Source organism: Melospiza melodia, chromosome 3, assembly GCF_035770615.1.
Source record: "Melospiza melodia melodia isolate bMelMel2 chromosome 3, bMelMel2.pri, whole genome shotgun sequence".
Taxonomy (NCBI): Eukaryota; Metazoa; Chordata; class Aves; order Passeriformes; family Passerellidae; genus Melospiza; species Melospiza melodia.
Genome location: NC_086196.1, coordinates 119,454,784 through 119,467,706, shown reverse-complemented (window position 1 = coordinate 119,467,706; position 12,923 = coordinate 119,454,784). Strand labels below are relative to the sequence as shown.

Genomic DNA, 12,923 nt, shown 5'->3' with positions numbered 1-12,923 from the left:
CTGTATCAGTGGTGTAAACCACTAAAACAAAATCAGTAACAAACTTTTGCAGGGGCAGGTATTAAAGGAAAGGATGTTGCTTTTAAGTGCATTTACTATTTAAAACTGATTATGATAGTGTATATATAAGATTAAGAAGGTTGATCATTTGATGCATTAACATAGAGAGTATCTGCTTTTATTTGAAAGCGAGTTTCTCTCTAGAGTCTGAAATATGGGGAACTTAAAAAGTCCAAAAATGCATGTGGAAAATATTTAGCAAAAATATATATGAAACTTGAAAAAATTTCATGTAACTTTCTCCTTTAGAAGTTTAGTCAGCTGATCTTAATGGTCTGAAATAAAAAATTCCTTGAAAGAAGAAAGCAGCCAGAAATTACTTCTAATGCCAGATTTTGACTTATAGAAATCTAGGCAGAAAATTGTTTGGTGGCAGCTTTGTAATAAGCAGTACTTATTGCCAACATTTCTATTAACAAATTAGTAATTTCTAACAGTATTATACATCCTTTTGTGTCGACTGTCAAACATCAAGTGATGCTTTTGTATGTTTGCAACTGAAAATGCTTCTGTGCGCTGTGATCTTTTTTTACAAAGAAATGGACTGAACTAAAGCAATTGCTGATAAATATTTCTGGTTGGTAAGAAATTTTACATGGCAAGTTTGACCTTAGATATTGATCAAAAGCAGAATATGTTATTTTATTTACTTAGTTTTGTTTAAACTTGCCATTGGGCAACATGTACAGGGGTCAACATGAGCCATTTCTGACCAGTGTTTTAGCTGTTGCAATTAACAGAATGCACATTATTTGAGATGGGAATACTTTCTAGGTTTGCTGAGACTTCAGATGACCTTGAGAGATAATATCTTGGGTTTTGCGGGGGGGTTTGTTTTCTTGTTTGTTTTGTTGTTTTGTTTGTTTTTTAATGTGCTGATTAATAAAGGAAGTAATATGGCTTTCTTGTTTTCTAATTGCTTTGTTCACTTATTTTTGGGGGCATGTTTTGTATGATAGCACAACAGAACCCCGCAGCCCAGCTCCCAGGCAGACAACAAGAGATTGAAATAAACAGGCAGCAGCGCTACTTCCGCATCCCCTTCATCCGCCCCGCGGACCAGTACAAGGACCCCCAGAACAAGAAGAAGGGCTGGTGGTATGCACACTTCGATGGGCCCTGGATTGCTCGGCAAATGGAGCTTCACCCTGACAAGGCACCCATTCTGCTTGTAGCAGGTTGGTGTTGAAATTTTCAGAAGGTCCAGAGTTGATAACAAACTTCAGAAAAAGAGGATGAAGTTCCAAGTTCCCCAAGTTGTATCCTTCCTTCCTTCCTTCCTTCCTTGGCAGAATTTGAGGATTTGGGACTGCTGCTGATGGTGGCCAAATGTTTCAGAATATCATTGGGACATGTAACTGGTCCTATGTTTTACTTCTACACGTACTTCAATTTGGGAGGCCATAGACAGTGGGAAATCAAATGGAAAGAGTTGGATTATGAGTTGGATTATTACAAACGCTGAGATTATTCCTTGAACTGAAGACAGTGTGAAGATAAAACATCACAATTTATCTGGGAAAAGTCTACTCATCATTGTACTGTTTTTTAGTTATCTGTAAAGAATTACAAGCAGTTTGTATCAAAACAATTTGTACATATGTTACATTGTCTGTCCGTAGCATGGGGCTAATAGCAAGCTGATGCTTTTACCCTATTTATGCTACTTAGTATGGGAAAATAGCTTTTTAATCTTAAAAATTTTAAATAAATGTTGCAATGGATAAGTAGAGATTTATCTGGTAGTGAAATGTATCCTCCTTTTCTGGAGGGTAAGGAACAGGGGAGAAAACACTGGAGAAATGCTGCTTACACTTCTGTGTTTTGAGATTTTGTATTTAACTTAGAGACTGAGGAAAGGCCATAGCCAATTTGTTTCACTACAGGATTATGCTTTACTGGCAACAAAAGTTTGTTTTCGGCAAATTATTTTAAGTAGAATTCCTTATACCAACTGTTGCTGTTCAGTGCCAAAGCCCATAGCTAAAAGTAGCACTGCTGTCGTGAGTACCTGTTAAAAATAAGATTACAATTTAGTTTGTGAGCTACACTATAATTTAAGTGGATTGCCTGTGTTGGTCTCACTGTTTGTTTTGTGTGGTAGGCTGACAGATTAGCTACTTGATCCAAAGTCTGGAATTCTTAGTTGCTTTGCTACATTTAACCATAAGTAAAGCAGTTCTCTGTGAAGTGGCCTGAAACTGAAGGTATATGTAATCCAAATGTGGTTGTCATCCTGTAATGAGTTTCAGAAGAATGTATCGAGATGATGATCTTTCGGCTTCTTCCCTTTATTCCTTTTTGCTTGCTGTTTAAGCACAGCTTTGTCAATTGCAGCATCTGATATTAGTTTATTCTCATACTGTTTTAGTGTTCTCTGTGTAACAAAAACCCAGGAAACTGAAAAATGCCTGTATCTGAGGACTTCCTCATAAGCTCTGAAGTCTACCAGCAAACCAGATCTACAGAGAGGAAACGTAATTAACAAGGATCTAATTTTTATTGATGGGATCTTTCAATGATGTAAAATATGTTTTCTTTTGCCCTTTACCATTTCAGGTAAGGATGACATGGATATGTGTGAGCTTAACCTTGAAGAGACTGGCTTAACCCGAAAGCGAGGTGCTGAAATTTTACCGAGGCAGTTTGAAGAGATTTGGGAACGCTGTGGAGGCATCCAGTATCTGCAAAACGCAATTGCAAGCAGACAAGCTCGCCCCACCTACGCTACGGCGATGCTGCAGAACCTGTTGAAATAAGCGGGCAGGTGGCACAGGAGCGTTCGCGATGACAACCTGGCCCGCGATACAAAGGGAAGAGTTCCTCTGTGCTCCAGAGGTTCTAAACGTTCTGTAATCAGAGTAGAGATGTTTAATGTAAAGTGAACAGATTTTATTAATCATGTGGTTTGTTAATTTGTACTTCATGATGTTTAATCTGTGTAGTGAACTTTACTAGGTATGAGGACCCTGAAGAAACTTCAGGCAGTGTAGTTTGCTGCATTTTGTTGTTATGTTGCATTTTCTTTAACAGTTTCTGTTGTAACTCTTAATACTTTCAAGCAATCTGTCTGTACTTGGGTACATATTGCAAAGAACTGCACTGCAACCAGCTTTTTATAAGATTCCTTCTTTAAAACACTGAGTAGCTGGCTTCAAGTGGTGGCCTAGTAAAGAGAATATGTTATTTCTAATAACTGGAATTGTGAGGCCTTAGCTTTGACTTCTGTTATGGAGAAGTTGGAGTATACTTTTATATAATCTGAGACATTTTATGTCCTGATTTGCAAACTGGTTAGTGTCTGTATTTAATGATTTTTGTTTTTCCAGAACCTGATGGGAAATCCTCCTAAACTTGAGACCTATAAACCCCTATTAAATTCATTCTCTGTCTTGGTTTAAGAGAAACAGTTTTCTGCATGTTCCAAGAAAAGCATTCATATACGTCAAAATAGTATAATATTGGAGGTCCTCAAAGAATGTACTGTCTTTAGGGCTTATACCACTTTTCTTGTAGATTTTTTTTCTCTCTTTTTAGTACAAATCTGCTTCAGACTTTATTTTTCTGACGACATTTCTATTAGCGATTCTTGGACAGTTTGTTTAGCCAGGTAGTGTAATTTCAACATACTACGCAAAATTGTCCAAGCTTTGTATCTGAAGGTATATAAGATTAAGGATAGCACTAAGGGAAATATGTTCAGCTTTTTGCTGGCAGTATAACTTAACTGAGTATTGAGGTCTGAGCCTCAGAAATCCTCTTTATTTTAACTGTAACAAGATATACAAGGTCTGTAACTTTTGTTAGACTGTATAAAAAATTGGTCCAACAACATAATGCATCTTAATAATATGTGCTGATGAAATAGATACAATTTTTAGTGTACTGAAATATCATAGTGACTTGGATGCTGAGCTGTATATTAATCTCCTCTATCAAGTTTCATAGCTTGTAACAGTTCCCTTATGAAACTGTTTGTTTGGGGAGTTTTTGTGGGTGGGAATCATTAATTTCATGCAGTTTTAAGAAGCATCTCTTTCACTTAAGTGAATGTTGCTTTACCTTGCTAGCCATTATTTCAACAAATTAAACATTACCATTTATTATCTCTCTTAATAGAAATCCAAAATATAAGTAGCTTGAGGTCCAATTCATAGCTTGATTTAAAAATGAATTTTTGCCCTTTTTAATTGACAGTTTGCTTACAGTATGAAATAATTTCCACACTCCTTACTGAGCATGAAACCTCCTGGAAACTTTCATTTTTAAAAGGCATAAATATACTGAATTTTCAAGAGGGGTGATTCTTTAGCACAGAGAAAAGTCCTTGCTGACCTTAGACTATGGTTGCGTGCCACAGTCTGCTTGTTGTTATAAACACACTCCTCATGGGAATAATGTGGAGATATTCAAGTGGTATTTAACTCACTACACACCCACTGCATCAGGGAATCTCAGCTTCTGCTGCAGACCCACTCTACTTCCTGCTCATGTGATTGCAAATGAGAAAATTGTTTTCATTTTACCCAAATTCTTCACTGAAACAGTCTTTTTTGGCTGGAAGGTGAAAGGAGAAGGGCATCAGACTACTGGCTGGGAAGTTGTGTGCAAACCTGTACAGCGTTGCGTGAGTTTAAAGGTGCAGCTTATGAAATTTAGATTACTGGTTTAATGTGTTACTGCATTGGAACCAAAGTGTGACAGCTTCCAGTCCCCAAACACTTAGCACTGCAAGAAGCTGTGCTCACTCACGCGATCCAAGGAAGAAAAATCACTGACCTGACCTGTGTGTGTTTCTGTCTGGGTTTAGCTGCTGGACTTAACACATTCCATCTCACTGTATGTATCTTTAAAAATCCATGAATCTTATGAGACTGAATATTGTAAGCAAAGAACCTCAAATGCTTACACATGTGTAGGTATGTACACATATATGTGCTTAAATATTTTAGTATGTGTATGTGTAAATTCTCTGCAGAGAACTTTGAATAAAATTAACTACATGTTTCCACTCTCTTCCTTTAGTTATGTCAGGATTTCCTTGACTGGCATTTGAAAGAAAATTTTTACCCTTTTTTTCATCAGAATGGGGTGTATGGAAATTTTTCTTTACTAAATGACTAACAAATATGAGCTATCATGAAAATAAAATGGACTTTGAAATAGTGGAAGAGGGTCTGGTGGCTGGACCCTTAATGAGATGTTCCCACCTCCCAGCATTGCTCCAGAAGTATGCCTGAGGGAAGCAGAACATGCATTCCAGAAATTGGGGTATTCTACTTTGCACAGTAGCAGACTGCTTTTTTGTCCCTTTTTTCACTCCACACCAAAAGCAGCTTCTGCTTTTAGTTTTACTTATCTTTTTGTGAAACATAATTAATTTTCAATTAGTTTCAGATTATTTTATTTTTTTTACATGTCTGGTAATATTTAACTGCCTACCAATTGTTTCCATGGTCCTTTGTAATGTGTCAGATAATTATAGTTGGTTGATTTGGAGAGGAAATATAAAAGGAGGTGAGAGGGTTGATATTTAGGACTGTAGTATGACCTGATGCCTATCTGATTTATAATTATAGAGAAAATTGTAGAGGTTTTTGAAGCACATTGACTTGGTTCTTTGCATGTTTCATTAAAAATAAATTCTTCCTGCCTGTCAGTGAAGCTGTCCATTATAGTTGAGATCTGCCTAAAATGTTCCACAAAACAAACAGGAAGAGAAGCACCACACTAAGCTGCATTCCTGACTAGGTGACCCAGGAATATGCATTTTCCTGAGAATGTTATTCTGAAGATCCTAAGGTCATTCAATACTTGTCTTTTATCCACTGATAAGATTGTGTTTTTCTTTACCTAGTTGAATCCTCTGGGTTTTTCTTCAAATATCTTTATTTAAAGTATTTAAATGACCTGTTAATACTGTAATGAAAATTAAAAATAAAAAATAAACACATTCCATGTTGAAATCTTACTTGTATCTTCTTACTGTTTTGTCTTTGAAGAGTTGAAGCATAAGGGTTAATTAAGTTATGAGAATGGCAAAAATATTCCTTTGCTGGTTATGTCTGCTGTTTTTCCATGAGATATTTTTGGTGCTTAAACCTACTTTTTAAAGCTTTATTCTAGTAAAGATTTTACCTTTACTTTCTAAGGTAAGTGTTCCTCCAAAATAACATTCTGTTATTAGAAAATTCTGATTTTGTTTTCCTAAATCTCAAGCTTCATTTCTCAGTATTTATTGAAACAAGTATCTTTTTACTTTCAATACTTTTTAAAAAACATTTATTGCTATCACTTCCAATGTGTCTATCATTTGCTATGCTATGTACTCTGCATCCTTTTAATTTTAGCTTGTGTCAGTCAGTGACTGGTGACATCAACTCTGCTGCTTGGAAGGTGTGCTCTGTGGGGGAAGCTTTGTGTTTGGGATGGAGATGTGGTATTGCTTTTGTGAGGGTTTTGTGGTTTTCTCCTTAGAGTCTTATAGAACTTTCTCATCTTAAGGGCCAAATTACAGTGGTAGTTTTTAATTTAAAAATATTCAAATAATTCATACTTTATCTAGGAAATGTAATTTTGTTTCAGTTTCTTTATGCTTTTTCGCCAACTGTAACTTTATATCAGTTTTAAAGTAACATGATAAGCTTATGTGCAATATTAGGTACCACTTCAATTCCCTGTGAAATTTTCAAGTAAATAATTTTATTATGTTTTATTGAAATACAAAAGGTTTACGTCCAGCAAATATTTGGTAATTAATTGTTGAGAGTGATAATACAATCATGAATAATCATTATTAAAATACACATTTTAAAATTACTTATTTTTTAATCTGACTAATGATAACTAGTATAAGTTGAAATACACTAAACACATACAAAAATACATTTGTAATGGAAAAAAATGGAATGCTATCAGCATTCTTAATGCATTCTTAGCTTACATGAGCAATAGTGAAAGCTAGCATTTTTAGGCAAGGATGACTTCCTGTTCCTTGCAAAAAGTACTTTTAAAGTAATTTTATTCTGAAATGTTACTGTGTAAAAACACGTCTTAGGTTTCTTCTTTATTTTTCTTTCCTACTTAAATGAAGTAAGTAAAACCACTATTTCGGCTGTGGAAACTCAAGCTTGTGTTCTTGGTGCACTGCCTTCATCCGTACGCAGTCACCAGTTCCGGTGGTTTTGCAGGCAAACCCGTGCAGTTGCTTGGAATTCATAAACCGTTCTTTTGAAAGGACTTGAGAAAGGAAATCAAAGTTCAGTCTTTGCTGTGGTAACTGCACGGCACGAAGTAAGAGTTTTTGTCACCAAAGTCAGGTGCTGTCCTGAATACACAGAAGTTTCACATCTGGATGAGGGGTTGTCATCCAGGATAGTCATGAACTTTGTAGGAGCTCAGTTTGAGCTGTAAGTACGACTTCTGGTGTGCACCAAGCAGCAAACCAGTGCCTGAGTACAACACTGGTGCAGAATATAAATAGACGCACATACTCAAGAAAAAGATACTCAAGGTAAAATAATGCTCCTACTCAAATCAGGATTGTTGATTCATAAACTAATAAGCCTACAAAATACTTAATGGCCCCCCCATTGTCTGCTTGGATTTCTCCTACAAAAACTAACAGTAACCTCTCAAAATTATTTGTGTGGATACTGACTCTAAAATGTAGGTTCTCATGTGCAATTCTAATCTACTCATTACCAGGCGGGTGCTTGTGAATACAAATCTCATGTTCTAAAAAGATGAAGCTCCACATATTGTACCTCAGCAAAAAGGTTAAATCCTGTCACCAGAATTCTGTCACCAAAATTAAACAGCTAAGTAAATATGTAGGTATGTAAAAATTATGTATTTATTAACAGAAAAATAGGAATCTGATGCTCATAGAAACCCTTGAAAAATTAAATGCAACTTCTGTGTGATTTGCCATGTGAGCATTCAGAGAGGGAATGAAGAAGTTCCCAAATTTTTTTAATGTGGCCTTTGGTCAATGACAGCTCTAATTTCCATTCACCATTTGCATCAGTGTGTGTAAGGAAGGTTAGTAGAGGGATACAGAAATGCACTGAAGCTCCACTGAGATTTTTACCAGAATGGTTGTAACATACAATACTGAAAAATGTCACATCTCAGCAAAATCTGCTTCTAGCACTCAGCTCTTAAATAAAACAGTTAAGATGTGTAAGCACCAGACACTTAATGCACGCATCTTAGTAGTGGGACTTCCTACCAGGCATTTTGGACATGCTCAAAAGCTGCTCAACTTGGTCATTTGTTTTCCTTCAGTAAAACTATTCTTTTTAAATGTGCACTGATTTTAGAGCCAAAATACTGTATCTTTAGGAATCTTTTTTTTTTTTCATACTCATCCTGAAGTCCAGTCTTGAATAATGCAGACCTTCTTTCTTGAAGACCTATAAGAGAAAGTCCCTTAAGTCATTTGAAAAGTATTGTTGAATTTGAAAGTGTACTATTTATCTAACGGCTAATAGGCAAGGTCACACGAAAATCTGATAATTGTAGTTCATAATAAGAATCGAGCTTTGAGAAGAGAAGGCTTCAGGGAGACCTTCTAGTGGCCTTTCAGTACCTAAAGGGGGCCCAAGAGGGAGGGAGAGAGATGTTTTGCAAGGGCAGAGAGTGATAGGACTAGAGGGAATGGCTTTAAAGTGAAAGAGATTTAGATTAGATGTAAGGAAGGAATTCTTAACTGTGAGGGTGGTGAGGCACTGAAAGCGTGCCCAAAGTAGTAGTGGATGCACCATCCCTGGAGATGGTAAAGGTTGTTACTTCATGAATGACTAACTGGGTAAAACTCCACCCAATCAAAATCCCCTCTGATAAGGAAGTTTTAAAATAATTTTCCATGCAGTGATTCTATAACTAAACTGGAGACATTTTTCATATTTGGGAAGGATTTCAGGGTTATTTTAGCTTCTACTGAAACTTTATGCCTATTTTCATATATGCCTTTATAAATACAGAGCTGTACTTACTCTAGATAATATGTCCTAAAAAGCTGTCCCTTCTGTCGTTACATATTGCAAGCCAGAATTTAAATACTGAAATCTCAATTTGGCCTACAAGTTCTAGATAGCCACATCCTGAAAATACAATTCAAGGGCCATATTCTATTTAAAAAATCTTAGCCCTGAAGGAGTTTTTTAGATTGTGAAATCAAAGTGCTCCTCTTAATTTCAGCTAATGAAAGGTGTTCGACTTTCATTTTCTTCTGCCATTGACTTTTTTCAAATCATTAAAAACATGTTGAATCTAAGGGTGATGTAAACATTCACTGTGAACTTAAGCAACAGTGAAAAATAGACTCAGTTTTTTAAAATCCATTTCAATTTTGTGGTTGCTGGATTTCTTACTAAATTAATTTACTTAACTAGATCTTGAGAAGAGCTTTGTCAATGTACTTTTGGCAATTCAAATATGGTCTAGATGACACAGACCGTGTTTTCTTTCACAGATGTGCCATTTTATTACTTAATAAAATATTTAATTCTTTTCTATGTAGAAATTTTAAGTAGTTTAGCTATTATGAAAGTTTATTGGTCTACAATTGCCCACAGGCACATTTCTTTTAAGGTGGGTGTAAAATACTAATTGCAAACATCTGTGCTCATGCTTTTATGACCAGTGAAGTGAGTTCATTCTTGAGCTTTTCCAAACTGCTACTCCCTGCTGCTTTGTCCATCTCCACCTTTCTCCATCTCTATCTTTGCATTCCAGTCCCCCCATTTTCAGCTCAGTCTATAACTGTACGTGAAAAGATCACACCTGGGAATGATGAATATCAGTGACAATAAATCTTTTCTTTATGGTATCTTTGCTTGTTCCTTTATTTACATAACAACAAACATGTTAGGAGCTCAAGATTCATGTAGTTGATATCCTGTCTTCCAAAATGTCCAGCTAGTGCCAAGAGCACTCCTGTACTGATATTCCCCACAATAACAAAGGGTGCTAACAGCTATAGCAAAACCTTTTTATTCCTAATTGGGCTGTAATTCAGAAAAATGAAAATGGCAAAGTAAAAGCTTTTTATTTTACCTAACATGAGGACATACTCAGATACATCAGAAACAGTCTGTCAATTTTAGAGGAAGTTTGACTCAGCTTTTCTCCTTTCTGTCTTTTTTCCCCCCACAAAGATACAAGGTGTTTCAAGTTGCAAAACTTGAAATAATACTTGAGATATGAGCTATATTCTGCTCAAATTAGAATTCCTACTTGCCAAACTCTATGTTGCTTAACCAGACTGAGTGATCTGAGATTTTTTTAGCACTGCTATTTAAACCTCTCCTTTGGATTGCATTTTGTGTAACTTCGTCATTTCAGGTATTTCTTCTTCCTTCACATGTTCCAGTGACTGTCACATTACCACATGGTTATACAAAATAGAGCTTTGTTGCATAAAAACATTTATGAAGCAAATGTAGTTGTCCTATCAAGCATCAAAAAATCCTGAGCTTTTCTTTGTATGGAATTACTACAAAGAGGCTCCCTGATAACATTGACAATGGGACACAACAGATTTTTAAGGCTCATGAAAATAGTCACAAACCTTGATTTTGTGTGGCTGATGCTGGAAACGAAGAATTCCAGGGACTAACTTGTCAGTCTTGGTTTTGTAAACTCATCTGGTGACCTACAAGAGTAAAAAAACCAAACCACTAATTATTTCTCTAAATGACTAAAAGCACTCAGCTAGGATAGACTGGCAGAGCCATGCAAGACAGCTGTAAGAAAAGCAGTTCTACAGTCCTGTTATGAGAACTACACTGCAGTAAATGTGGAAAGCAATGAATGCATTAGTATTTTCAGTTCTGAAATTGCCAAGCAAGAGTAGCTTCAAGTTTGATTTAGTTGTGGAGTTAATACACGAAGGTGGACCTGTTATTTCAGGTGGGGCTGTTGGTTGAGGGATGAGAAAGGGATTTCCATGCAGTTTACCTCCAGGCTGAATTGTGTTTTCAAGTTCATGTAATGCTTCGTGATCAAGGATCTCTGAGGAACTGAGACAAGCACTTACACTGCAAGCCGTGTGACAAAAGCTAGATAGGGATTCATCGTGTTCAAAAGCAGGATTAATCCTTACAGCATTTTCTGGATTGCAGCTGCTGAGAGTAGGACTTCTACAATGCAGAACATTTTTGTTTAGGTAAGATTTGAAATTGCAAAAGAAACATAAGGAATATTTTGAAATGTGAAGGAAAAGATGGTGAGCAGCTTACTGCAAATTAGAGTTTCTTTTGCACTTTCTTCTTATCTTAATAATTAAAATGATGAAAAGAAAACCAAGGCTTCCTAAGCCAAGAATGAGAGGTTTAGAAATGAAGGGTTGTGTGGGTTCTGGAGCAAATTTTGCACAGCGCTGTCCTTGGTAAAGCTGGTGTCTACGTACAGGGCATCTAAAATAAGGAAAGGAAGAGAAAAAATGTACAGAACTTCAAGGCAAAAAATACTGAGTATCTTAAACAAAAAGAACGGGAAATCTCCAATGTAATATGAACTCATTATTTCCACTACAAATAGTTATGTTTCTGCATGAAAATTATGTGATTGATCATAGGGAAAGATAATATTTTTGCACTGAAGAGTGAGTTTTAAATAAAAAGAAACTGACATATTCCTTGCCGACCTACAAATTTTAAGGAAACAATGCATTTTAAATATCTCTGACAAATTTCTAACCCCACAGGTAACATTTGTGGTTTAGAACTTTGGAAGTTCAGGTGTGTTTTAAGGTAATGTCTGAACACAACTTTGAAGCTTATATTCTGTTTTTTGGTGATTTCACTCTGGGGAGTAAGGTCTGGAATAGGAGTTCTACTACAAGTAGCAGAACTCTACAAGACAAGGGGGAAGTGAATTTACAAGGAGCACAAGGGCAAATAGTAGGCTATAATTTTCTCTCTGACAGTACTAGTTTGCACAAGCTGTCAGTCCAACACTGGTGGGAATTTGTGACTTGCTATAATTCACAAAAAATTTCATTTATTATTTTTAGTGCTTTTATAAGTCCTCATGTTGGTTTAGTTATACTTGTACATTCAGGGTTTTTCTGGATGGGGAAAGGATTATTTTGCTTAGTGCATCAGTCTTGGAGGAATAGGTCAGTCTCCTTGCTACCTCAGCGAAGTTTTGAAGAGGACCTTTCTAGGTCACAGGCTCACTTCCACATTCACTAAATGCTGCAGCTGCTCTACTGTGACTCTGAAAGTCAGGAATTTGGCAGTAATTGTGGTGAATTAAATATAATTCCTGTGATACCCATTGAAGAAAATTAATTTTGGTAGTTGGGTTGTTCCAGTGAATAATTTGAATAATTTTTCCAATGGTCCTAATTTTTGATGTTAATCTTAAGTAAGGTAAAAGATGTATTGTTAATCTAGTCAAAGTATTGAGAGAAAATAAACAAATGCAAGAATTGTAACTTGATCCTTGCTTATGTACATGGCTGGTTAACTACTGTGTGCCAGTCTAGTATACAGTTTCACAAAAAGCTGTGAATTGTCTAGTCTTACAATGAGAAGATACTTGATACTTTGGAAGAGAGTGAATATGTTTAAGTACTGTGAAGTTCTCAGTATTGACTTAAGATAATTCCATTTAAAAATCCTTAAGAAATATATTTGCAGTAAGGAAGAGCTGCTAATCTTCAAGTCTTTCCCAGAAATCCCTGAAAGCAGCTTCAGCCTTCACGTGCTTTATTGGGTGGTCTGGAATCGCAGTCCAGAAGCCTTATGTGAGAGAAATAATTTCCAGTCTGATTACATGGTCTTTAACACATAATTTAGGCCATGACAGAGGAATGGAATTAGATTATTGAATATTGCACAATCCTAAGA

The 12,923-nt window shown here is 36.0% G+C and overlaps 2 protein-coding genes across 5 annotated transcripts in view; one reads left to right on the top strand and one right to left on the bottom strand.

Annotated features, from left to right (window-relative positions):
• MYO6 (myosin VI) overlaps positions 1-6,031 on the top strand; it is a 103,327-nt gene extending 97,296 nt beyond the window's left edge. For all 4 annotated transcript variants that reach the window (XM_063152888.1, XM_063152886.1, XM_063152885.1 and 1 more), the window contains 2 exons: positions 1,020-1,238; positions 2,620-6,031. In XM_063152888.1, coding sequence (XP_063008958.1) covers positions 1,020-1,238; positions 2,620-2,819 — 419 coding nt within the window. In that variant the 3' untranslated portion in view covers positions 2,820-6,031. The remainder of the gene's footprint in view (positions 1-1,019; positions 1,239-2,619) is intronic.
• Positions 6,032-6,806: 775 nt separating this feature from the next.
• IMPG1 (interphotoreceptor matrix proteoglycan 1) overlaps positions 6,807-12,923 on the bottom strand; it is a 55,719-nt gene continuing 49,602 nt past the window's right edge. Inside the window, exons 16-19 of the mRNA XM_063153515.1 lie at positions 11,307-11,483; positions 11,026-11,207; positions 10,637-10,720; positions 6,807-8,477 (exon numbers count right to left, since the gene is read on the bottom strand). Of these exons, the coding sequence (XP_063009585.1) occupies positions 10,689-10,720; positions 11,026-11,207; positions 11,307-11,483 (391 nt within the window). The 3' untranslated portion in view covers positions 6,807-8,477; positions 10,637-10,688. The remainder of the gene's footprint in view (positions 8,478-10,636; positions 10,721-11,025; positions 11,208-11,306; positions 11,484-12,923) is intronic.